Here is a 26,009-nt window from a genome sequence, read left to right as displayed (position 1 = left end):
TCTTCTTTTCGCATTTTGACTCTCTACTTAGGTCCATCCATCCATCCATTTTCTATGCCGCTTCTCCTCTTTAGGGTGGCGGGGGTATGCTGGAGCCTATCCCAGCTGACACCCTGGACTGGTCGCCGGCCAATGGCAGGGCACATATAGACAAACAACCATTCACACTCACATTCATACCTATGGACAATTTAGAGTCACCAATTAACCTAACATGTATGTTTTTGGAATGTGGGAGGAAACCGGAGTACCCGGAGAAAACCCACGCACGGACAAACTCCACACGGAGATGCCCAACAGAGATTCGAACCCAGATCTTGCTGATCTCCTGACACTAGGCCACCGTGTACAGCCCAAAAATGTAACTCTTATGAGCTATTTTTGTTGTCATTGTTATATTTGTCCAAACGAAGGTACCTTTAGTTGTATCAGGCATTAAAATGAACAAGAAACTGAAGAAACAAGGGTGGTCTAATCATGTTTTCCCATGACTGTATATCTAGTGAGCATTATGAACTTTTTAAACATGTGATGTGTATAAGTGTACCTAATGAAGTGTTTAGTGGTTGCACCTCCCAACCACTAAGAAGCTACATTATACAGTATACTACAATATACACTCAAGCATGTATTTATCAAATACACTATTAAAGGTTTTCTATTGCCAGCATAAACTTGTGATGGGTTAATTATTGTTGTACAGTATGGTTCCTATAGGAGGGGTGTAATTAAGTGTTGATTTATGGATGCTTATAAACTTGAAAGAAGCCAGACTAAAAGAGCTCACATGGTATCCATACATTTAGCCAAAGTATTACGACTTACATGTCCACAGTGACCTGAAAATCAGTGGCAAACACGAAGTCTTCACACTCCAGCCTTCCCAAATGGAAGGAAAATGTGAAATGTACCACACTGTCACAAATGCATATTTTTCAGGGGAGAAGCAGTGGGCGAGACGGTGAGTGTGCAGTCATTTCACAGTTTGCTCAAAAGGCTGAGGAATGCTCTGGTTTACTAGACATTTCGCCTCTTCAACGCCCTGCACTTCCTGGCAGCTCCACATGCCATCACAGCTCATAGATTGGCTTTCATTACCCATTAGAAGTCTCCTCTTGACCCGTTTGTCCACCTCAGCGAAGGACGTGGCGTTGTGGTCTGACGAGTCTGTGGCGGCTTCATCCCGTTCTGCGACACAAAGCAGAATAAGACTGATGTCCCTGTGTGGCTCCTTGTGATGCTCGTCATCCAGCATGTTTACACTTGTGCTTGGCTTAATGTGTGAGCAGATATGCAGCACATCAGGAGAAGCAATCTGGAGACAAGGCTGCACTGATATGCTTGGACCTCACACACACACACACATCGTAGCAAAGACATCACCTGATATCTGCAGCCTGATTCCTATCCTTCATAACCCACTCGCTACTGTGTTTTCATTCATTCATCAAAATAAGCTCTGCTTGACTAAAGAAACAAAGTTTGAAAGTAAGCTGGCCCCGGCCTGTGCCCTCCTCGACTTGCGGTTGGGTTTTTTGCTCTATTTTGACAAGAACTATGACAAAACACACTCAAAAGCTATTTTAACAACCAGTTTCGCCCTGTTCTTTCTCCCCTGTGTAAGGTTTGAGGTTGGAAAAGATCCTTAGAGCCACTCACAATATCTGTTTTTATAGCTGCACCATTCCACCAAATGGAAATATTCTGGATGCCTTTTGCATAACTTCATACACATTCAACCAAAATGAGTCTTGACATATTTGGTATCTTTAGAAAAGTATGTGATATATCCAAAGAACCTCTGCACATTTGAGTCAAGTCTGCATAGCATGAATTTAGAATGTCTGACCTACAAGGATGTCTGTATGGTTTTGACAGGCTAACCCCCTCCTTAGTAGCAATTACAAGGTTGGTGGTTCAATTCCCAGCTCTTCATGGAGTTTAGCACACATTCAAATACAAATCAATTGTGACCCCGGAAAGTTATTGTCATACACTTTCGAACTTTTTCAATTATTCATTGTAATAATTATTATCATATTTGTCACTGTGATAAGCAAGTCAAATCCAAGCAAGATGAATGTAATGTGTACTAAAATCTGACATATGAGCAAAATCAAATCAAATCAAATAAGCAAAATAAACAGCAAACATAATAAGTACATTTGAGTTGCCAAAGAAGTTAAATTGAGTATTTCTTGCAAACTGTTACATATAAAGCATATAAAGTGCCTCATAAGTAAGAATGTCTAGCTCTCCAAAAATAAGTATTTTGACATTGATTTCATTTATTTAATTGCTTAGATTTTTGCCGTGCACGTGGGATCTATTCTGACCGTCCGGCACCGTCACGGTTCGACGTGTACCTCAGTGTTAAGACCACAGCTCGGTTCACTTTCGATACTAATTTATTTCATTAATTTTGTGGTTTTTAAAACGAAACATGAAAATGCAATTGCAATTTACTGCGTAGCAATTTTCCAGTAAATAAAATTCTCAAACAAAAAATAAAATATAGTCCAAAATGTAGTCCACTTTTAGTCACACTACCTGCGCGGTGCATCACAACACTCAATGTACACTTCCTGTCCCTCAACTCAGTGCGGACTTTTCGGTTCGGTACAACTGCATAGCAATTTGATCTGAATACAAATACATTTATTCGTTACACCGCTAATTATTAATTAAGAATAAGAATTTCATTGCATTGTATAACTGCCTGATTTACTATGCATATGACAATAAAACTCTTGAATCTTGAATTCTGACGGTCGTTTAAGTTATCAAATACCAAACTCTCAAATCAAACAGCCTTGAGATTGCACCATTTGAAATTTAACCCTCATTTTCAGAAATATGTGCCTCTAAAATTACCCAAAACTTGAATTTCGAACTGCCATCCTACATGATGTCTCTCGCATGACGTCAGCAAATCTCGTGAGACCTCAGTTCAGCCAGATGGATATGTACGTTTTTAATTTTTCCTTTGGCTTGTTTTGGGTTTTTTGCAACACTTTTCCAGTACACTCTTTGCCTGGGTTTGGGTTATCTTTAAATTGGTACGGCAGAAAACAAGCTGCATTGAACGCATCAGTCAGATTGAACTAGTCAGCCTGCAAACAATGTTGGCGATGGTAAGAGGACATTTAATTCGAGACTGAGAGCAGCAAGAAAACAGGCCACTACAGAGATAATATAATGCAGCATCCAGAGCTAAGGCATAGCAACACGGAAAGCTGACATTAGCATTCGAGTTTAGATTTCTAGCTGTCTGTCCTCAAATACTACCTTGCAGTACCTGCTGTTGGTAATGGAAAATAATAGAATAATAAATAATAGAGTCGGGTAGGTACTGTGCAGAGTTATAGGCACTTATGCTGTATGTTTTAAAGAGGGAGCAGCCTCCACGAGGTGTATTAAGAGAAGAAGAATATACATTACCATGGACGATTTGCCTGTATAGTTGATAAAGGTTTCATAATCCCTGAAACTGATTATTTCCTGTTATATCATGAGTGCTCCAAAATGGATTGTGTTGGAGCTTAGGAGTTCCACTGTATGCCTTTAATGGTAGCAGCGTACCGTAAGCCATCACTATTGTGCGAATGAGGCCATAATAAGTATCATCAAATGCAACACTGCCATTTTAAAGTGTGTATGACAAGTGTGTATGTGTGTTTATGTCATAGAATAAAAGCTAAAAAGGCTTACCGACACACGACCTCCTGTCAGGCTGCAGGGCGTACCTGATGTGACACTTGCAAATGGGGCCGCTATCTGTGTCCTCACAGGTGTGCTGGCACCCCCCATTGCCATGGTTACACGTCACTATGGGGGTGAAAACATGTAACTATGAGACACATAGCCTGCATATGCCATCTACAGGCATATGCGTGTGTATGTGGTGCAATGTCGAGTAGTTTCACACGTACAGATGCAGCCTCTCTGGTTGCGGGCCAGCTCGAACCCCGGTCGACACTCACAGGCCACGCCCCCCTTGGGTGTCTCTTTACAGATGTGGGCGCAGCCGTGCTCCTTATTCATACAGTTGAGGCCCTCTGGGATGCAGAGAGGAACACAATGAAGCTCTCCTACAGTGAGCAAGCAGCTCCAAACAAAAGGCGCTCATAGAGAGAGATTAAAGTGGCACTGATTGTTCTCATGCTTTGCAACAATCCAATCCAAAAACATGAACCAGCGTCTTACAGTCATGGAAAAAATGATTAGGCCACCCTTGTTTCTTCAGTTTATTGATGCATTTTAATGCCTGATAAAACTAAAGGTACATTTTTTTGGACAAATATAATGACGATAACAAATATAGAGTTTAATTTAAGAGCTGATATCTAGCAACTTCCATGGTTTTTTGTTGTCACTGTTATATTTGTCCAAACAAAAGTACCTTTAGTTGTATAAGGCATTAAAATGAACAAGAAACTGTGTATGTGTGTGTGTGTGTGTGTGTGTGTGAAAAGTGTTTGCCCCCTTCCTAATTTCTTTTTTTTGCATGTTTGTCACAGTTCAGATCAGCAAACAAATTTATATTTAATTTATATATTAGTCAATGACAACACAACTTCACACAAAATGCACTTTTTAAATGACACTTTTTACTATTGAGGGAGAGAAAAAAATCCAAACCTACATGGCCCTGTGTGAAAAGGTGTTTGGGCCCCTGTTAAAACATAACTTAATTGAGATCTATTATTCTGGAAAAGCTGATAAAGCTTTGGGACTCCAGCGAACCACGGTGAGAGCCATTATCCACAAATGGCGATAACATGGAAACAGTAGTGAACCTTGCCAAGCAAAATTACGCCAAGAGCGCAGCGACAACTCATCCAGGGGGTCTCAAAAGACCCCACAGCAACATCCAAAGAACTGCAGGCCTCACTTGCCACAGTTAAGGTCAGTGTTCATGACTCCACCATAAAAAAGACACTGAGAAAAGTTGAACTTTTTGGAGGGTGTGTGTCCCATTACATCTGGCGTAGAAGTAACACTGCATTTCAGAAAAACAACATCATACCAACAGTAAAATATGGTGGTGGTAGTGTGACAGTCTGGGGCTGTTTTGCAGCTTCATGACTTGGAAGACTTGCTGTGATAAATGGAACTATGAATTTTGCTGTCTATCATAAAATCCTGAAGGAGAATGTCCGGCCATCTGTTTGTGAACCAACTTGGTTTCCGCAGCAGGGCAATGATCCAAAACACACCAGCAAGTCCACCTCTAAATGGCTGAAGAAAAACAAAATTAAGTCTTGGGAGTGGCCTAGTCAAAGTCCTGACCTGAATCCTATAGAGATGCTGTGACATGACCTTAAAAAGGTGGTTCATGCTCGAAAACCCTCCAATGCGGCTGAATTACAACAATTCTGCAAAGATGAGTGGGCCAAAATTCATTCTAGAGACTCATTGCAAGTTATCGCAAACGCTTGATTGCAGTTGTTGCTGCTAAGGGTGGCCCAACCAGTTATTAGGTTTAGGGGGCAATCACTTTTTCACACAGGGCCATGTAGGTTTGGATTTTTTTCTCCCTTAATAATAAAAAGTTTCACTTAAAAACAACTGCATTTTGCTTTCAGTTGTGTTGTCATTGGCTAATATTTAAATTTGTCTGAAATGAGGAAGGGGCTAACACTTTTTCACATCACTGTATATATATATATATATATATATATATATATATATATATATATATATATATATATATATATATATATATATATATATATATATATATATATATATATATATTTATATTTATATATATATATATATATGTAAATATATATATATGTATATACACTGTATATATACGAGGGTATATATATTTGCGTAAAGCAAGAAAGACTTTGAGAGTTGAAGCAGTGAAACAGTGTGTGTGCTCCCATCTGGAAAATGAGATATGGAGCAGCATTTGTAAAGATGGGCCACAGCTGAGTGGCCCAGTCCACAGGATTTAAAAGGCCTGTCAGGACCCGATGAAGTGGAGACCACAAAGGCGCTTCAGTGTGATGTGCGACACAGGCCGCACAGGGGCGAGTGTTGCACTTATTAACTTATTTTGTTCCTCAGATCCTTTTTCCCACAGCACGTTGCCGCTGCAGATTAAAAGCAGGGCGATGGAAGCCAGCTTGAAGCTGTCAGGCCTCACTGTGCCCCCACAAGTCTTGAATTTGTAGGAGAAATTGCTGCATACAAGCATATCTGACTTGGCTTCAAAGTTGTGTGTGTCGTGTACTCACCAACAGAGCGGTGGATGCATGTGTGCTGATTGTCGCTGAGGAAGAAGCCGTCCTTGCAGCGACACTCATAGCTGCCCATGGTGTTGACACAAGTGTGCTGGCAGCCGCCGTTGTTGAACTTACATTCGTCCACATCTACATTGACAGTGGGGCCATCGCATGAGTGTTTACACGTAATTGTTCAATTCACTCAGCGTATGTAAATCAATCACATCATGTTTTTGCTCTTTGCCTCAAACATAAACAAAGCCTTCTTTTCTCTTCCTCGTTTCATTTCAGACATAAATATTTATCCGTCTTTTGAGACAAAACCAAACTATTTGTATTAGGTTACATTTTCTCTCTGTGCGAGTGAAGCAGGGAAAGAAGTCCCGGGTCAGTGTGAGAAACCTCTCAAGGAGCCAACCCAAATGTGAAGTCTGCCATCAAAAGCCGTGTCGCTGTTTACTTTTGTGATCTTACCCAAACAGTTATGACCGTCGTGGGCCAAATTGAAGCCATCATAGCAAGTGCAGCGATAATTTCCCGGTATATTGTTGCATTCATGTACACAGCCACCATTGTACTCCAGGTCACATTCATCAGTGTCTGAAAAGTAAACAGCACATAAATCACACTGGACAAGCAACAGGAGTACAGTAGACGTTGCATGTGAAGGCTGCCAGTGTGCATGTTTAGTGCAGCATTACCTTCACAGTGCTTGCCATCTCCTTTGAAGCCTGCTTTACATGTGCACTTGTATGAGCCCAGCAGGGTCGACTGACAAATAGCATCAATGTGACAGCCATCACTCCCCTCTGCACATGGGTCTGCTTGGAAAGCACACACTCGGTTACAAGGCTATGTATTCAATGGGTAAATACCAGAAAATCATTGGCAGACTAAAGTACGCGGGTAACACAGGCAAAACAAACATTACGCCATGATTGCTCACATGCACGTAAAGGCAACCCGTGATACATGTATCTCTATCTCCACATCCATGAAGTCAACGTGTAAAATGGGCACAAGAGCGCACTCCTGAAAGCGTGCGTAAAGTATCCGTCTCAAACGCACACGCGCGCGCGCACACACACACACACGCACACACTATAGTCCCACCTCGAATCTCTGGAAGCGCAGCGCTTTGGCGACTATTTAACAAGAGCAAAAACAAACAAAAGTCCCTTGTAGCCCAAATAGCTCCCATGGTGATACGATCCAAGTTTAGAGGTCTGCTCAAAAGGACGCGTACGCACTGAAGTCGTGACCGAGCGTCCGCCTCATTTTCATTCTAGCCTGTCAATCTGCCTCACAAGGGCCTTTTGAAAAGAGAAAGGAGTGAGTAATAGTGAATGTGTGTGTCTGCCTCTGTGTGTGTGTGTATGTGTGTATGTGCCCGAGGGAGCGAGAATGAGGGCGTGCGCGTGCGCGCGTACACAGGAGAGAGGAGAGGGGGGAATCGCTTTTGAAGCGTAGCAGCGTCAAGTTAAAGTGGTAGTGAGCAAAATACCGGAAGTAATGGTACACGACATAAAAGACGCGGTAAGAATGTAAAGTCAAGAAGTTTTGTTTTGAAACCTACTCGTCTAATGTTCATTATATGGATAAGTTTCACTTGACGCTTCTTCTTTCACTTAACCTCCGTAAATGTTGGCTGCTCTTTGTGAATCAGCAATAATAAACTACAAGTATACAAACAATGCAAACATTTACTTCACCTAATGTTGGGTATTTCTGCTGGTAACTGTTTTGTAGCTGTAAATGTAACAAATACGGTTGGCCTAACAACGTGGTTGCTTAGCAACACAGTTAATCTAAATTTCATGAAAACATGCAAATAACCTGCTGCAGTTTTAATCACAAGCAATACATACCATAGTAAAGCGTATGAACGAAAACATGAAGAGAACGCAGATTCGATAGTCTGTATTTGGCAACTTTCATAAGTTTCTTTTTAATAATATTAACCAATAATTAAATATAAGACATGGAATAATTGAGCAAATGTATCCTGCATGCGCCGGCGGGACCACTTTATAGCACCTGCTGTGAGCACAACTGTAAATAAGTGGACTCAGATGTTAAAAGGTGGATATTTTATATGGATCTAAAAAGTAATAAAACACACAATGAACTAATCCATAATACCAACAAGGTCGTTTTATACCCGGTTTTCCTGTGTAGCTCTTTGACGCCATCTAGCGATCCACACATATTAATGACAAAGTTTATTATAGCTTATTACAGTACAGCTCTACTTGGTTGTACAATACAGTATACAAAAAAACCCATTAAAAAAACATGGTAAGCTTGCAAGTTCAAGGGAAGTGCGCAAAAACATTCGGAAAGAGTCTACACCAGCTACCTCAGTAAAAAACATTGTCATAAATAAATATAAATTACATGAGAAGCATTAAGACAATGTCAGGTAATTCATTAAGGCACATTTCATTTTCTAAAATGCACCTTGCAAAATAATATGGCAAAAAATAAGCTTATTAAGCAGTTCAAAAGGAGGCAGCAATTCTCCTTTTAATGAGAACCTTCTTGGGTTTAAAACGACCCTGCCACAACAAGCATAATTCCTGAACATTAACTGTAAAATTCATACAGTCTGAGATGGTTCAGAGTAGACAGCATGCATGCACTATGGTTACCACGGTGCAACCTGAGCATCATTAAAACGGCATACATGAGACATATTTGGGACAATAAGTAATGGATGTTTTATACAAGTAAGTTTGGTTGAATCAGGGTCCATCACTTAACACTTAACAGCAACAGTGACAGAGCGCCACACATTCAAAACGTCTGCATAGTTTGAACCTTGACAATTGCATCTGAACGCAAATCAGAGATGAAAACACATTCTCACCAGGCAAAAAGTTATAACCACACGTCTTCGCCTACGCATGACATTTGGAACATGAGTTTTACACTGACATTTTCCCGAACTTGCTACTCATTTTTTTCCCAAATTCAATTACTGGTGAGCATTGAATGCAAAAAAAGCCATTTTTGGAGAAAAAAAAATATATAAAAAAAAGTAAACCGGGTTAGAGTAAAACGCACTCTGTACACAAGTAGTGGTTTGGGGGTGTGGGTGTGGGTGTGGGGGATATGCTTACAACATACACGTCATTTCATTGGTGACTGTACAAAAGAAATAAATACATCATTTCTGTTTCCCCTCCAAAAGGCAGAGAAACATACTGCATGCATCTTCTAATCACATTCTAATCTATTCAGATCAATGTGCTCTACGTTCAAATTCAAATGGAGTGTTTCAAAGTCGTGCTTCACCTGTCAAAACATCACAATTGTTTTCCTCTACAAAAATATCATTAAAATCTAATTAAATTCATTTAGGGCAGTTGGCCTAATGATCCCTGCTGTTGCCAACTATCCTTTTGTGTACTAAAAATCCTACCAAGTCACATGTGAAACAAAGAACATGATTAAAGTTTGCAGCAACATGTGGAGGCTCAACTCCAAGCTATAAGAAAAAAGCTGGTAATTGGAAATAGCTGGTGCTTTTTTTTTTTCTTAAATGCAAATCATGGAAAAATAGAACAGTCGTGATATGTATCAAAGTGACAATATATTTACAGAACATGGATCACTTAAGTAACCAAAATAAACTGAGCTTTAACAATGTTTCTCTTTAACCTATAAATAAAACTAATGCCCTTAAGGTTTTTGTAATATTGTATAAAAAAAAAAGAAGAACACTATACAAAAGTTAAAATAACCATATGAAAAAAGTAATAGCACGTGTAACAATACATCAAAATTTATCTAAGGGAGGAGAAGGGAAGTCTGCCACTGGAGACAAATCCAGGTGAGTGCCATGGATAACCCTGCGAAGGATTAAACAAGAGCCATCACCAGGTTTCTTTCATTTCCTCTGGGAGTTGTGGTGGATGCGTTTCTGGAAGGTGTGGAGGAACTTGCGTGGACACCAGTGTCTTCTGTTTTTTTGAATTGCAGCAGGGCTTAAAAAGACGAGGATCAATAATCACCTCACCAAAGCGGCCTTTGTAGACAATCCCGCAGCACACCTTTTGCCTACAAAGGACAAGAAGCAACATTACTATTGAGGGCTTCGTGTGATATAAGAAGTGAAGTGGTTCGCATAGTTGAATATCACGCAGCTGACATAAGCCTGATACCCTATTTTGAATGGCTATGTTACTGGCTTTTGCGTCAACTCGGACAGACTCCAGCACCCAGCAACAAACTTTTACAGGGTACCGCAAGTGGTACGGCAAATGGATTCAAACAGCCATTTTCTTACCTTTTCCAGTAAGATCGGTCCAAGAATGAGAAGATGGAAGGAGAAGAGCGCCTCTGTTTGGACTCAATGTCTGAGCCGTCATCTGACTGGTTGCTATAACTGGGCGAGTGGGCAGGAGACACACTGGAGGTGGTGCTGTGAGCATCAGAGTCTGCTTGCAGAGCAAAAAATAACACTTGGTAAAGAGCATAGATCTGGCAGAATGCGATAGGTGGTTATTTTAGCTCAGTCATAATAATGATTTTTTTTTTTTTAACACAAAAAACATTCTAGTGTAGTAGTGTCATGTGTCACTACACTAGCAGAATTAATGCACTTATCAAAAAATATAATAAATGTTTTACATAATGTTTCATTCCATTCTCTATATACTTAAGGAACACCCTTAAGTATAATAAAATTACATGTATGCAACAAATACGCACATCAGTGGATGTTTCATACATTGTCCATAACTACTAAGAATACAGTTGTGGCCAAAGGTTTTGGGAGTGACATAAATTTGGTGTCACCATAACTCTGCTACCTCAGTATTTTGTAAGAAAACATTTTGTGTCTATTATATACTGAAAAAAAGCAAGCAATTTTTTGTCAGGGGTCACAAAAATAAAAAAAAATTAAGCAGAAAAGTTATTGAAGCACAAAAAAAGTCATTCCCCAGATTTCCCCAGACGGTACACCTTTCAAAATTGTAGTCATCGTACCAATGTGACAGTAGAATGAATACAAGACTGAACTATATTTATTACTGCCTGTACATACACAATCCAAACATATCATCTTCTGTTTTGGGAACATACAGTACCAGTCAAAAGGTTTAGAGACTCTTGCTCATACTATTTGATAAGAAGATGTGTCAAAGTTTTGAGGTACTACACCCGTTATATATTCATTTTCTTTTATTCCTCCTCAGTGCTGTTTACTCACTCCTGATGTGAATGTATATGACGTGTGAGTAGCGCTGCCTTAATTTCCTCTAATCTGATTAATTTACCTTATATTCAGTCAAAAAATAAACAAAATTGGGTAGAAAGTGGCCGATTTTGGTCTAAATAGCCATGAGGTGCTGCAATCAAAAAAAGCAACTGAGATACCATGAAAAATGTCACTAATTCAGAGGACATCCATCTTTTCCTCAAAAAATGCAAGTCAACAGACGAGATAGACTCACTTTGCCTCTTTAACTTGTGAAGCCTCTTCAGCTTGCTTTTCTTCTTGCCATCACTGTTCTTGATCTTCTTGGGCTTTGTCACTTTGAAGCCTGGTCCAGCTCTGGCATCCACCACCTGTGTCAGGTCAAGAAAAAACAAGTCTGAGAAAGGAGCACACAGTAAAATAGGCAAGAGGATGGCAGGCATCACTTACATGGTTCCAATTCTTCTTGGAGCCATTGGGGAGTTTCTTCCACCTCTTCACCAACAACACACAAGCATTGCAGATGTCTCCGACACGGTCTTCTGAGAGCCTACGTGAAATATATATCTATCTATGTTAAAATATGCAAAAGGCAAACAAAATACATTTGCAGAAATGGGAGGTTTACCCAAAACAGAGCCTGAACGTTTCTTCATATCGACTGCTGTCTGTAAAACGCGAGCTGGAGGACTTGGTCTTGCAGATGCAACAGCCGTCGTTACTCCGGTAGATCTTTGACTTGTGAAAGCCAAACATAGTCTTCCTTGGAGCTCAATGCAGATGTAAAATCACCTGGGCGAGTATGTCAGAGAAACAAGCAGCAGAGTGTCTTGAGTATCTACACACTATGGCGCTCTTTACCATTGTGAAGGGGGGCGGTCCCCACAAGCAGCACACCATACAGAATAGTAATCTTTAAAAAGAACCACAATACAGTATGTATCATGTGTGGAACTTGTGACAATGCATTTAGTGCACAAATGCCGGAGACAGCCTAACTAACATTCAAAGATAGCGTATGTAAATATGAAACAACTGAAGCTTTCGGCGTTCACAAACTGGCAAAAATATTACTTAAAAAAAGCAACACACGTCACTGTTTTAAAAGGTGCAAACACCAATCGATCAATTTGCATCTACTGATCGATGATCAACTCTAATTTTTTTTATGAGAAAGTCGCTGTCCAAAAAAACAGCAACTCATGTCTCCAAACGCAGAAACAAAAAGCTACCGGGCTATTCGTTGAAATTCATCAAACACTCGTTTTAACATGGTGAACGTTCGTTTAACTTTGAATTGCCCGCTCGCGTTTTCGGTTTTTGTTAAAAGGCGAAACGTCGCTTTAGAAGCAGCCTTCCCTTTAAATTCCAACTTTTGCCCGCTAGAGCGCCAAATATGGCTCATTGTTGTTAGCCATTAGCATGCTAGCTAGCCCGCTCCGCTACCTTCACCACGCCATGCTGCCGTTCACCCCCATTGTCGGCTGCTCTTTGTGCATCCGACTGACAACTACAAGTCAAAATTAAACAACCACGCAGTGTGCTCGTTTCAACCAAAATCAATTCGCACAACAACACAAATACAAGATAGAATAAATAAACGGGTATTTACCGAACAAAAACTTTGAATCTTGTCCGTTTGCTTTTCACGCACTGCGCATGCTCTTACTACTGGTGCATACAGCTGGGCATTAAAATACGATTAGCATAAAAAACTGGAATGAAAAGCGCGAGCGCACGTTGACCATATAAGGGGTGCGGGCGGAAAGTTTGAAACGGAGTGGACCAATCGAGTATTCGCAAGAGGAGTGCTGAATGCTGGGAGTTGTAGTGAACGACCAATAAAACAGCTCTTCGTTGCCGTTGTTGGAGATTTGAAACTGAAATACCCATAATGCACGTGGTGTTCGTCTTTGAAGATAAACACCCATTTGACATGGCGCGAACGAGTTTGTTTACATGTTCCCAACTGAAAGCGCTCACGTATGTTGAAAAAAAAAATCGTCAAAAAAGTTCGCTTTAGTAAAATTCTGTTATCTTCAGACTTTGCTTTCAGCATTAAATGCGTATTAAGATTAACTACAAACAATACGCATTTTGTAATATACTATCATTGTAAAATAATTCCTACTTCAGTTTATTTTGTATTTTTGACGGGAAAAAGATACAAATTATGTTTGATCCTGGATGATTATTGTTATAAAATTTACTATGTATATTTATTTTTTTGCATAGAAATTACTCTTACACAAAGTATTACATGTTCCAACAACTTCGAAGAAAAATGCATTACAGATGTTTTATTCTTGACATATTTTTACACTGTACAAGGTCTCTCTTACTTAGTAAACACTACATTACACAGCTATTTCAATAAATGTACAGTTTTGGAAAACAAAAATATATATCTTGCAAGCTGCTCATGTACGAGTCACACACAGAAAGAGTTCATTCCAGACACCGTTGGCACAGATAACGAAGTCCTTCAATTATCAAATCTCTTCCTCCGTGCAGTCAAGCTCATTGCGAGAGATATGGCCTCAAGTGACCTTGATGAAGGCTTTGCAGGGCGGGGAGGGGGGGACAATTTCTGCTGAGGAAATTGCATAGCAAAAAACAGTTACAACAAAATGAGGTGGGGGCCAATAAAAGCAGTCATTTTGGATTACTACAGCAGACAAGCTTCCTTTATCATGAGGAGTCATGTCCCACACTGACAGGAGTAGCAAAAAGGCTTGGATGACGGTTGAGGAAGGGCTGACTGGATGTATTTACATCAAGGCTGTTGTTCTGAACATATTTGCACAGAAAGCTGGATCACACATCTCTTGAGGAATTGCAGCACAAACCAATAACTCACCAGGGGGAGATTTTTTTGATCCCATCTAAGATATTTTCCATCCTGGGATACAGTGTCATTATCATGCAAGAAGGACCCTTTTCTGCACTGAAGGTACAAAGGTCTTTCACATAAAATATCTGCATACATTTCCTAAGAAAAGGTTGTAATGTAAACAGCCTTTGAATTCCTTTGTAGATTCCACAGTTCAACTCTCCCACCCAGTCATATACATACTTATAAAGCATACCTCTACATTTGCTTTAAGCTCTGCATTATGACTTTGGAATCTGAGTTGACAACAGAGCAAGCAACTTGACAGATTTTACAAAATAACACTGTTTTTCTCTGATAAAATATATTAACAGTTCTGAACCCCCTCATTCCCTTAAATATAGCCATAGTCTGACGTTCACTCTAACAATCAAAATATTAAGCTTTTGATAAAACATTATAGCACAAGAAGGTCATTGTCAATCATGTGGAAAAACATGGTTCAGAATAGAAAACATGTTTGAAACATGACCACATCATTGAGGATAAAAACAACAGATTTGAAAAGGCTCATTGCACTTAATACAGTATATGGCAAATGTAACAGCATCTTTAACATAAGCCAAAATATGTTGTCTTTTAAGAGTCTGTTCCTGCATATAAAAGGTTTACTTAATTGTTACGGCTGTGCTCATCCGTGGAGATGGTTTGGTTTAGATGCCGACACCTTTGATGAGCGATGCCTCCAGGGTGATGTTGAACTCCTGCAGAGTCTGAAGCACTCGGATCAGAGAGTTTACCAGTGAGCGGTCCTTGATCAGTGCGGCTTCCTCATACATCTGAGCAGTGATTGGACAATCTGCCAGCAGCGCAATCCAGTGATGCAGCAAGTGGTCCCTAAGAGAAACAACAGAAGCAGGAGGCTTAACACTACTGGATGTGTTTATCATTTAAATGTAATTTAAAAGAATGGAAGCATAAAAGCTAATGTCTTGGATAAAACACTGTAGTGACATTAATAAATTGCTTGCTTCATTTGTCATGATGTAAACCTTTTTTCATTGTAACTACAAACAGATGTTTCCTGCCTACCTTGCACCCAGACAAATGAGCATCTGGAACTTTCCGTCCTTGCCGATGTTTCGCGATGTGTTGTTGATGGCGCGCATGAAGCGGCAGAAGTGGCGCACTCTGCTTTGCCAGTTTTCATCCGGATTCACCTCCTGTTGCTCGGCGCTTTCAAAGTACACTTGTGCCTTTTCTGTGCCACATCATTTATGGAGGTTAATGATTTGATGCTTCATAATAAATAACTCAAATGTCATTTTAAAAAAGGGATGGCGGCTCATACCCAAAAAATCCCAGATGAAGACATTTTTAAAGAGGCGAGGTGATTTGAACCCGTGCTGGAACACCTGCTCCAGAGCCCAGACGAGGCCAAATTCCCCACAAAGGAGAAGAGTCAAACTGCCTCTCTATGAAGAGAAACAACCGATAGAACAAGAACAATCTTATTCCAAAAGAAAAAAAATCTACCATGACCATAACCCACATAACAACTTAATTTGATATTAGGCAAAAATACACAAGACTGGGCATTTACACAGCATGGTAATGCTAATAATAATAATAATAATAATCTTTAAGTGTTAAATAACAATGACTCCAGGACAAGAAGCTTATTAGACATCATTTTCGGACAGGGGTCGGCAACCTTTAACATCAAAAGAGCCATTTTGGCCCATTTCCACAAAATTAAACCTACTTGGAGCCACAAAACCTATTTAACCACTACATATATAATTTCCTAAATGGTATTGTCACGTTCCTTTTCTGTCTTCTTGGTGGAGTCACTACACAGAAGTATAAAGCATGCGGCTCCGGAGCCACTGGTTACAGACCCCTGTTCTAGGATCATCATGTGAGATTAAGAAAACTAAAATTTAAAGTTTAATATGTTTTTTTGCAATCTGAATAAGACCACATAAGGTCTTGTAGAGCTTTGTAATGAATAATAGAATGACATGAGGGGGCCTGTCTAGACTACTGTCTCCCACCTCCTTCTCCGGTTTGTGGAAGTGCTTCACGATCCCATTGATGGCCTCTCCCACTCCCTCCTGGATCTGACCTGTGTTTAACTCTGCATGAGGAGAGAAAGGAGAGGGTTGATGACTGGCTGTCAGTCAAAAAGTCAAAGCGAAGGGGAAAAAAAAAAATCCTTCCACATTTGATCATTTAGTTTTTCATCAATCAATGATATCTAACAGTGTCTAATGGTGGAATTCCAACAACTTGGAATTCGACCAAAAAAATTCACTGAAAACATGGTCCAAAGGTCGAGCAAAAATCCAAAACTCTATAAAACTGACTAGACCCACATTAGCTCTTCTTTGCTTTCAAGTATTTTTTTTCAAAGCAAAGACAAAGACAGCAGATGAAACAGTTTGTTTGGGGTTTGTTCATTTAGCCGTGTGCGGCTCTGTTGCTTACTTGGCTTGCTGTTTGGCGAGATGGTAACAAATCTCCTCATCATCCCTGGAGACTGCTGCATCGGCGGTGTGCGACACATCTTTTCATCGTTCTCTGTGCAGGGCGTCATCAACTCTCCTACCAGGATTCTCTCCAGGCTGCCATCATCCACGCCCTTACCCAGCCACCGGCCACATGGAAATCTACCCAACAAACATGTATGTTAGTTTTCTACTGTAGGTCAAAACAATGCAAGTTTTTTCTGGAAAATGTAAACTTACTTGTATGTGTGCCCTGTGATTTCATTGCGGACCATAACACACTCCACCAACCACTTAGCATAGAGACCTGTGTTGTCGTGGCCCATCTGCACTGTGGTCAGCTTACCCAGGTTCTGGCACTGGAAGAGAAGGAGCATTTACAATTCAAACTGTGAGCCACTGTACACAGTGAGTTTTATTTCAAAACATATGTAAACACTGATAAAATCTTGGCTGATTATAGCAGTGTGTCTGAACCTAAATAAAAAATCTCCCAACTTAAATTGAGATAAAAAAGTCATCAACAGGGGACAACAGCCAATAAAAATGTTACTGGAAACAACTGTGATGATCAACATTGACAGTCTATATGGGCCCCTAAATGTAACCTTCTAAGATATAGGTTTAAGATTTCCTAGCAGTACACAGCTATGGTAAATGCCATACTGTATTCATATAATTATATACAGTACATAGTCAAAACGATTATTCTGCTTCATTGTATGAGGAGACAAAATTATAGGAAAAAACATACAGACATACAGCACCTTAACCGAAGTTCAAGCTTTTTCAAGTGCTGAAAACTGCCACATTTAAGAATGTTGTGCATCTATGGAAAACTAAATCCAAACAAAAGACAGACCTCAAAAGTAATCTCCTGAGTGTTCCTCGGCACCTGCAGAACGCCCGTCTCTGCCAGTTCACCTGACACACACACCCATGGATTGGCTGTAAACATGGAGCCACCCAGCTTCCTACTGGGAACCACTACCACATGATATGGGATCACTGAGAGACGGAGGAGACACATGTTGGTCAGTTCAAGCTGAGTCAACACCACAAAAAAAAAAAAAAAATGCATTAGCAGTACTGACTGATGGTGGTGAAGACATTGGTGAAACAGAAGTAGTCTACTGCATTGAAGGACAAGAGATGGTAGAGAAACTGCTCTTTCTCATCATCACAGCGCAGGAATGCATATCGCTTGTACAGTTTCCTAAAGTGGATTAAACAAACATAATTATTTAGAGATGTACACATTTCCAGATTCAAATAAAAAATTAAACACCAAAAAATAGACATGTTACTGTTTATTTTCACTGAATAGATGAGAAAAGCGTGTAAGCATTGAGAATGAAAGTAGAGAAATGACAATGTAAGGTCAGAAAGGCAGACAGAAACCCTTGTGGCCCAGTTCACTACCCACCATATCAATTATGAAGTGGTCGTGAATGTGTAAATTATTGATGTAATAACAGACTACAATGTGATGCTTTGCAGTTCAGAAAGTGAATTTATTATATATGAGTGAATCCTAATTATTTTGAGTCAGAAATTCCTTTACAAACATGAATCAGGTAAAACTGTGATATATTGATTGTGCCATCACATGCACACAGCTGTTTTATTGCAATTTTCCTTTGTGGATTATTTAGAGTTGTTCCATTTATTTTTATTGTACAAGGTAGGGGCTAGCATTTTAAGATATTTAACGAGTGTTATTACATGCTAAGGTTTTAACATTGAGCATTATTTCGGGTATTCTAATTTATTTCTAATAATACAGTAGGGTTTATCATTAAGAACTGGTGAGAAGCGACGTTATTAGAGTCATTCTATGTCTTGACTCGGCAATGTTGCATGTATGCAACCAATCGTGCCCTGGCCCACATTTTTCCAGTCCTGGCAAGGAGGGAAAGTGTGCCAAACTTGAGCGCAGATCAGAGCGGTCACACTAGCCAAGTGCCTAACTTTGAATGTTAAATTGGCCCAAGCACGGTATGAATGGCTTAGTTTGAGTACACCTAAAATAACAAGAATTTAGGATGTCTGGGACAGAGGACCAATGCGAGCCCTGGCGGTGTACTGTTTTGCTCACTTTGTAAGCTCGAGGTCAGACAACAGCTGCTTCAGGTGTCTGGAGAGCAACTTCTTCTCCATGGAGAGGCGAACCCAAGCTCTGGCCTTGCCCACATCAGTCTTGATCTCACTTATGTTTTGAATGTGTCTGGAAATAAAACCACAAGGTAAAAGGTCAAAGGAGGTGAGGTCTTTGTAGTAAAGGAAATACATTTTTTAAACCCATCATGAGGGCATTATTTCAAGAAAAAGTATGGTATGACGAATTAATTTATTTGCAATAATTCAAGATGTGGCAATACTTTACCTTCAATGTATTTATTGTGCAGCTATGAGGTATGTAAATATAAATTGTTGGCATCACAAACAGTTATGGCTGAAAGGAGGTCTCTGTCTGTGACTTCCTGTGTGTGCGTGTGTGTGTGTGTGTGGTTGCGGTTGCCTGTCATTGCTGCAAGCCACTATCATGTCTCTAATGTCCAGACACATTCCCTTCCACTCCACCTGTGCCATAAGCTCGTTTGCTCTCGGAGAGACCCTCATGTCCCCTCCTCCGCCTTTTAACCCCCCCCGTCTCCAACATTTACATCCACTCTGACTAACCCACTTTCCTCTGCACGGTATCTCCATGGTAACAAAGGAAAATATTTATATAATGGCCAAATATTACTGTGACCTCTCGCCTATTTATGAGATTGCACCATTATCACTTTTATTTAGACATCATCATTCTTTTGAAGACAAACATCTAGTCCATGTTATGACAAAGGGATGAATTATTAATTCATCAAGGGATGCATGACAATTGTTTTTGCATTATGACTCAGAGTATACAATTACTCTTGGCGTCAACATTTGGTGTCTTACTAGAAGCACAGTGCTGTGTGTGACCTGACTTGACCTGGAGGGCGTGTGTGATAATTAGGTTGGAAGTAATGCGCACTACACACACGCACACTTCATTCTTCATGCAACATAAACAGAGACTACTCTTGGTGACGGCACACATGTACAGACACAGCGGGCAAGTCTGCTATAAGAATTCACAAGCCTAATAAAAAAATAATACATGATAGAAGATGCACATGATTGAGGTACATCTCTCAGTGTCTAAAACTGTAAATTTGTGAAATTATTTCACAGAACATTTGAAAATGCCTGGTGTCCAGCTGTCAAAATGTCTGGTGTCTGTAATTTTGAGACATTGGTATCATTTTTGTCCTGGCTGTACTTACACTATAATTAAAAGATAGACTCCAACTCTGTTTCACAACACTGACATATAAAAAATGTTTCCTTGTTCCTCTCTTAACTAAAATAGAAGTCAGTCTTCCTCACCTCATGTCCTGGATCAAGGATACTTTAAGAGGTGGCATTGCAGACCCACCCCCATCAGATTTGCGTCTTTCAGGGTCATGGATAAAACCTGGGATGGAAACAAAAAACAATTCTAAGGTTTTGTTTCCAGTTTGTAAGAAATGTTTGTTTGACTGTCAGGATTTCCTATACCTGGAGGTCCTAAACCAGCTGGTGTTGCACTCTTCTTCTCTTTGCTTTCCTGGTAATGAAGCAAGTGGGACCACAGGGCAGATTTACCCTGAAAACAGAAACAAAAAATGTGTGAGAATATACTGCTAGTTAAGTACCTGCTAGGAGAGAGTCAATTGCTGAGCAGCTTGCTAAAAACTATGCAGTGCTACTGTTGTTTCCTGACCTGTTTAACCTGTAGCCCATGGCTCCAGATCCTCTCCAACAAGTCACACAGACTGGCAATCAAAGTGTTCTCCTCCACACCAGTAATGCTGACCTCCACATGACCCAACTCCACTGCCTCCCGACCCATCTTCTCCACAAGCATGCGTTTGGTCTGCAGGGAAAAATGCTTGTTGACGCTTGCATTTGGTGCCAATCAGAAAAAAAAAAAAGAGAGTGATGTCATGCACAAACCTTGTTCTTGCACTCTTTTAGCAACCCCTCAACGAACTTCCAGTTTGTTTGAGCGATGACGGAAGGTGACAGGTTGGACAGTTTGGGCTGTCTAATGGTTGTGCCCAAGTTCCGCGCCTCTTGGATGTATTTCTGTTTATACAGAGACTTCATTCAACAACTCTTTCAAATAGTGCCAGAGAAGCCTTACAGTTATGACATCCTTTGAAACATACCACAGAGCTGTATCCACATTTAGACAAGGTGGAAGTATCAGAAACACGACTAGGACATCACAGTGCCTACAACATGTGAGCTAACTTTAACAAACAATGTGAAACAATGTAACAAACAAACTTTATAATAATGTAGATGATTTTTGTGCCAAAATACACTCACTGGCCACAACATTATGTATGCATTAGAAAACATTCATTTCTGTTCTTAAAAACTCTTCAAGATTCAATAGAGTTAGTATACTTAGTATGATGCAGTGCCTTTCTATGCTTCTGCAAAATACAAATCCAATAATGATACAGTACGAAATATATTTGTGGTTCTCAAATATTTTCTGTCATACCCCCACAGAAAATACCCCCCCTGTCATACCCCCACTAGGGGACATAAATGTCTTTCATATCCCACCTTGAATTGTTGCTGGCACCAGCATTCAGTATACAATCACTTGATTACCAAAATAGATTTATAAAATGAGCTGCGATAACATCTGCAACAACTTAAAACAATTCCAAGTCAAGTTTGCCCATGGCTCCCCTGACACCTAACCGGGGGGGGGGGGAGCCCTACTATTTGAGATGAACTGCTATATGTGTGCCATAAAAGCCGTTCAACAGAACAATTAGACTTCAAAGACAAGGTCAGTTCAACCGAAACTGTTGATTGTCATTTGAATGACATCGAGTCCCCCGGTGGGAAAGAATTACAGTGGTGTGAAAAAGTGGTTGACTCCTTCCTGATTTCTTAGATGTTTGTATGTTTGTCACACTTAAATGCTTCAGATCATCAAACACGTAAATATTAGTCAATGACAACACAACTGAACACAAAATTCAGTTTCTAAATGAAACTTTTTAGAAAAAAAAATCCAAACCTAAAACATAACTTAAATTGAGATTAATAAAACATAAAAAAAAATAACTTAATTGAGATTAATTGAGATCTATCAGCCTGGAAAAGGTTATAAAGGCATTTCTAAAGCTTTGGGACTCCAGTGAACCACAGTGAGAGCCATTATCCACAAATGGCAAAAACATGGAACAGTGGTGAACCTTCCCAGGAGTCAGGAGCCAACCCAAATCACCCCAAGAGTGTCACGACGACTCATCCAAGAGGTCACAAAAGACCCCACAACAACATCCAAAAAACTGCAGGCCTCACTTGCCTCAGTTAAGGTTAGTGTTCATGACTCCACGATAAGAAAGACGCTGGGCAAAAACGGCCTGCATGGCAGAGTTCCAAGACAAAAAACACTGCTGAATAAAAAGTACATTAAGGCTCGTCTCAATTTTCTCAGAAAACATCTTGATGATCCTCAAGACCTTTGGGAAAATACTCTGGTCTGACGAGACAAAAGTTTTACTTTTTGGCAGGTGTGTGTCCAATTACATCTGGCGAAAAAGTAACGCTGCATTTAAGAAAAAGAACATCATACCAACAGTAAAATATGGTGGTGGTCGTGTGACCGTCTGGGGCTGTTTTGCTGCTTTAGGACTTGGAAGACTTGCTGTGATAAATGGAACTACAAATTCTGCTCTCTACCAAAAATTCCTGAAGGAGAATGCCCGGCCAACAGTTCGTGACCTCAAGCTGAAACCAACTTGGGTTCTGCAGCAGGACAATGATCCAAAACACACTTCAGCCATTCAGAAGTCCACCTCTGAATGGCTGAAGAAAAAAAAAATTAAGACTTTGGAGTTCCCTAGTCAAAGTCCTGACCTGGATACTAATGAGATGCTGTGGCATGACCTTAAAAAGGTGGTTCATGCTCAGAAGACCTCGAATATGGTTGAATTACAACAAATTTTGCAAAGATGAGTGGGCCAAAATTCCTCCACAGCGCTATAAGAGACTCATTGCAAGTTATTGCAAACGCTTGATTGTAGTTATTGCTGCTAAGGTTTTGTTTTTCTCCGTTAATAGTAATAAAATGTTTCATATAAAAACAACATTTGTGTTCAGTTGTGTTGTCACTAACATTTAAATTTGTTTGATGATCTGAAACATTTAAGTGTGACACGCAAAGTTAGTGGCCAGTGGGATCTGAATACATTTGACATTTGACATCCTAGTCATTATGGTAACTTTCACAAAACAAATGCAAAAATGCAAAAGTGACAAGACTGCATTGTTTTTTATACAAGGATTTTACTGCTGCCAATTACTGGTGTGAAACAGCACATACATAGTTTAACATAAGCATAAAATAGTCAGTTTCAATCAACTTTGTTTGCATTATTTGACATGCATAGGTTTAATTTAATGATGCAGCCTTGTATAATACAATCTCAGACTGGTCTGATGGTGGAGGAAGCAGGAAGCGAGAAAGACCACATGGGCAGCTCATGTGGTCTGAGCATGAAGGCCTCACAAAGCACCAGCACATACCACATCCACAGTCACCGACTTTAGACAGGGCTTGAAGGACTGCAAGTGCCAGTAGTAGTCAAGAAACAGCAGGAGCTGCAGCTCCGGAAACAAACACTCTACATGCTGAGAGTGTGCGAGCATGAGTGCAAACAAAAAAAAAAGAGAAGACACAGTGACCAAATAAATGGTGAATAGGACGTAAAATGAGGGAAAAGTAAAATAAAACAAAACGAGAAAAAAGGTCATGCAGAGTAAAAAGAAAAAAACAAAGCTCAAGGTGTCAATGCGCATGACGATTTGAGCTCTCACCTCTCTCTGGTCATTATCTAAATAAAGGTGCTCTGCGTGCTGCTTCTGGCGATCCCGCCTCCTCCACTGGGCAGGAGCGCTCCTCTTGGCCCACCTGGAACATAACATTAAATAACCAGTTAACCTAAGAGCAATGAAACGTCAGTAGAATACGCAGTTCATGCAAAATAGTCACTTGTTACTAGTGGGCCCAGAGGAGAGCACATCAGACTGCAGTCGTGGGAAGAAGCCTTGTTCGTAACGTCCCTGACCAATCTTCATGTCCAGAAGGTGGGGGTGCAGGGCTGTGTGGTCGATCTTCATCACTCTCATCTCAATGGCCTTCTCTGTGTACAGAAATAATGCGTCCCTACATTGACTCCACAATAGTCAATTAGCTGTAAATAATTATTAGACAAAGCTCAAAGATTTTTTTTTACGCAGTTAAATAAGGGTGCCAAAATATAAGTTATTACAATTTCTTAATACAGCTCTGATGCTGGATCTTATTCAATTGTGCAGGTGTACCTAATAATGTGGCACGTGACTATACATGTGGCACGTACGTATACAAGTGTGTCACACCAAGAACGAACAAATGCATCTCACATCTCATTATTGGTTTTGTGTATTGGTTATTTTCCATTATCTAGATTCCTTCTGTCCATCTTGCTTACCAGAGTCTTCGATGTTTGTACATTTCTGGTACATAGAGGTGCGCAGAGTGGGTGTGCGGACATTCAGCATCCTAACTTTATCGACACGGGTGTCAAACACCCTCAGCGTGTGCTCCTTGTCCTCATCATCATGGCAGAGGATCTTGCTGTCGATGAAGGAGGCAAACATCTGTGTCTCTAGGAAGCGAGATAGAAAAGGCAGGTAGGGCTCTGGCTGGTCGGACAGGAAGGAGGCCTATACACACACGCACACACAATAAAGACAATTTAATATGACGGGGAATACCTTGAGCTATACATTACTGATAATGATCTCAAACATCTCACCTTATCAAAGTTCTGCATCTGGTCTCGATTGGTGAACCAGGACTCCTTGTCTTGACTCGGCTGGATCACAAACACCTCGTAGTCGGCAAACATCTGAGTGAAGCGGTTGGCAAACACCTCGCGCACCTGGATGTTGAGCTGGTGCATCTTCAGCTCCTCTTCATCACAATGAAAACGTGAATCCTTATTTCCGCCGGCGTCCTCTCTCACCTCCAGCTGATGTGTGAAAAGCAAACACACAGCAGCATTGATGACCTACAACTGCAATACTGTAGCTCCTTCGTACAGATGCCAGAAAAATGGAGTGTGAAAACAACGATTTGCTGCCTAATTGAAACTCAGCATTGAGTGCTAACGAGCCTGAGGCCCGACCTCATAATTGAAAACTAATCACAGACAATGACCTAATCCGTTCATGAAATGTTATTACTAAGCAACAGCAGCTGATGAAGCCGCACATGCAAAAACATTCTAAAGTTTGCAGCTTTATATCAATGCCATTATACTCTTCTCTACAGCCTTATTACTGTCATTAATCCGAATCTGACTGATATTTCAGACAGTTTTGGTGTATAGAACAATTGTTACCCGATTCTGGTGTATGTTAACAACACATAAGCTTCCCAAAACTGTTAACACATGAAGGAAACCTAAAAATAGATCAAGAACTATGAATATGTACATACGTACAGTGAATATGAATATTCATATTAATTGTTTCATGCACCTGAACTTTCCACTCATCACTCAGCTCTTATTCTAAAACAAAATCAAAATAATATATACTAAATATTACAGTAATACAACAAGAAAGATATTTTTGTTGCAGTGCCAAAACAAAGCTCAGTCTTAACACTTTAGCTCAGGGGTGTCAAACTCGTGCCATGGAGGGCCGAGACACTGCAAGTTTTCTTTCCAGCCAGTCACTAAAGCAGGTGATTTTAATAATCAACACCTTCAGTTTGAGGGAAGGAGCTCATCAATTAAATCACCTGCTGAAGAAACTGGTTGGAGAGAAAACCTGCAGCGTCTCAGCCCTCCAGGGCACGAGTTTGACACGTGTGCTTTAGCTGAAGTGATGTGTGTTGTAGAGGTGTGTAAGGGCGCCCTCTTGTGCTTATTGTTGGTTACTGCCGTGTTCCTTTTTTTTTTTTTACCCTTACATTGTTCATTAATGAATTGTGTTCATCCATTTAATGATTCAAAATGCTATCTAATAGATATTTAACTACGGTACATATTATTATTATTGTCCTACAATTAAGTACAATATGGAGGTATTTGTAATTCTAAAAAAAATTAATAAAAAAATAGCCT

At 40.1% G+C, this 26,009-nt stretch overlaps 3 protein-coding genes across 13 annotated transcripts in view; all 3 read right to left on the bottom strand.

Annotated features, from left to right (window-relative positions):
• The window catches only part of scube2 (signal peptide, CUB domain, EGF-like 2), a 38,656-nt gene extending 31,028 nt beyond the window's left edge, over positions 1–7,628 (bottom strand). For 4 of the 5 annotated variants that reach the window (XM_054770817.1, XM_054770819.1, XM_054770821.1 and 1 more), the window contains exons 1-7: positions 7,353–7,628; positions 6,941–7,063; positions 6,714–6,839; positions 6,252–6,386; positions 3,933–4,058; positions 3,712–3,828; positions 1,099–1,188 (exon numbers count right to left, since the gene is read on the bottom strand). In XM_054770817.1, the coding sequence (XP_054626792.1) occupies positions 1,099–1,188; positions 3,712–3,828; positions 3,933–4,058; positions 6,252–6,386; positions 6,714–6,839; positions 6,941–7,063; positions 7,353–7,440 (805 nt within the window). In that variant the 5' untranslated portion in view covers positions 7,441–7,628. The remainder of the gene's footprint in view (positions 1–1,098; positions 1,189–3,711; positions 3,829–3,932; positions 4,059–6,251; positions 6,387–6,713; positions 6,840–6,940; positions 7,064–7,352) is intronic. The other variant, XM_054770818.1, reaches the window with a different exon arrangement.
• A 602-nt stretch (positions 7,629–8,230) lies between these two features.
• On the bottom strand, positions 8,231–13,162 carry sinhcafl (SIN3-HDAC complex associated factor, like). 4 transcript variants are annotated; one of them, XM_054770823.1, is made up of 6 exons: positions 13,058–13,162; positions 12,074–12,237; positions 11,896–11,995; positions 11,702–11,816; positions 10,531–10,684; positions 8,231–10,301 (listed from the first exon to the last, which is right to left on the bottom strand). In XM_054770823.1, the coding sequence occupies exons 2-6, from the start codon at positions 12,199–12,201 to the stop codon at positions 10,118–10,120; spliced, it is 681 nt and encodes a 226-aa protein (XP_054626798.1). In that variant the 5' UTR covers positions 12,202–12,237; positions 13,058–13,162; the 3' UTR covers positions 8,231–10,117. The 4 variants fall into 4 exon arrangements, with proteins under 4 accessions (XP_054626798.1, XP_054626800.1, XP_054626799.1 ...); XM_054770825.1 differs by lacking the exon at positions 13,058–13,162 and adding an exon at positions 12,892–12,934; XM_054770826.1 differs by having other exon boundaries at positions 8,233–10,301; positions 10,531–10,681.
• Positions 13,163–13,730: 568 nt separating this feature from the next.
• Positions 13,731–26,009, bottom strand: part of dennd5a (DENN/MADD domain containing 5A) — a 40,225-nt gene continuing 27,946 nt past the window's right edge. For 2 of the 4 annotated variants that reach the window (XM_054770706.1, XM_054770707.1), the window contains 18 exons: positions 24,693–24,908; positions 24,366–24,600; positions 23,885–24,035; positions 23,710–23,803; positions 23,419–23,523; positions 20,815–20,946; positions 20,582–20,734; positions 20,377–20,464; positions 20,206–20,293; positions 18,887–19,015; positions 17,883–18,004; positions 17,651–17,796; positions 17,029–17,147; positions 16,769–16,950; positions 16,336–16,418; positions 15,630–15,753; positions 15,371–15,539; positions 13,731–15,175 (listed from right to left, as the gene is read on the bottom strand). In XM_054770706.1, the coding sequence (XP_054626681.1) occupies positions 14,992–15,175; positions 15,371–15,539; positions 15,630–15,753; positions 16,336–16,418; positions 16,769–16,950; positions 17,029–17,147; positions 17,651–17,796; positions 17,883–18,004; positions 18,887–19,015; positions 20,206–20,293; positions 20,377–20,464; positions 20,582–20,734; positions 20,815–20,946; positions 23,419–23,523; positions 23,710–23,803; positions 23,885–24,035; positions 24,366–24,600; positions 24,693–24,908 (2,520 nt within the window). In that variant the 3' untranslated portion in view covers positions 13,731–14,991. The remainder of the gene's footprint in view (positions 15,176–15,370; positions 15,540–15,629; positions 15,754–16,335; positions 16,419–16,768; positions 16,951–17,028; positions 17,148–17,650; positions 17,797–17,882; positions 18,005–18,886; positions 19,016–20,205; positions 20,294–20,376; positions 20,465–20,581; positions 20,735–20,814; positions 20,947–23,418; positions 23,524–23,709; positions 23,804–23,884; positions 24,036–24,365; positions 24,601–24,692; positions 24,909–26,009) is intronic. The other 2 variants (XM_054770708.1, XM_054770709.1) reach the window with 1 other exon arrangement.

The sequence above is a fragment of the Dunckerocampus dactyliophorus genome, chromosome 3 (assembly GCF_027744805.1).
Source record: "Dunckerocampus dactyliophorus isolate RoL2022-P2 chromosome 3, RoL_Ddac_1.1, whole genome shotgun sequence".
NCBI lineage: Eukaryota > Metazoa > Chordata > Actinopteri > Syngnathiformes > Syngnathidae > Dunckerocampus > Dunckerocampus dactyliophorus.
Note: the sequence above shows the minus strand (reverse complement) of the source record. Positions and strands in the feature narration are given on the sequence as shown.

Excerpts from the sequence above, each read along its gene's own strand:
- sinhcafl (XM_054770823.1), bottom strand. The coding sequence starts at position 12,201 with ATGTTTGGCTTTCACAAGTCAAAGATCTACCGGAGTAACGACGGCTGT. Across the intron at positions 11,996-12,073 it reads ACGTTCAGGCTCTGTTTTGG|GCTCTCAGAAGACCGTGTCG; the intron begins GTAAACCTCCCA and ends TATTTCACGTAG. Across the intron at positions 10,685-11,701 it reads TCACAAGTTAAAGAGGCAAA|CAGACTCTGATGCTCACAGC; the intron begins GTGAGTCTATCT and ends TTGCTCTGCAAG.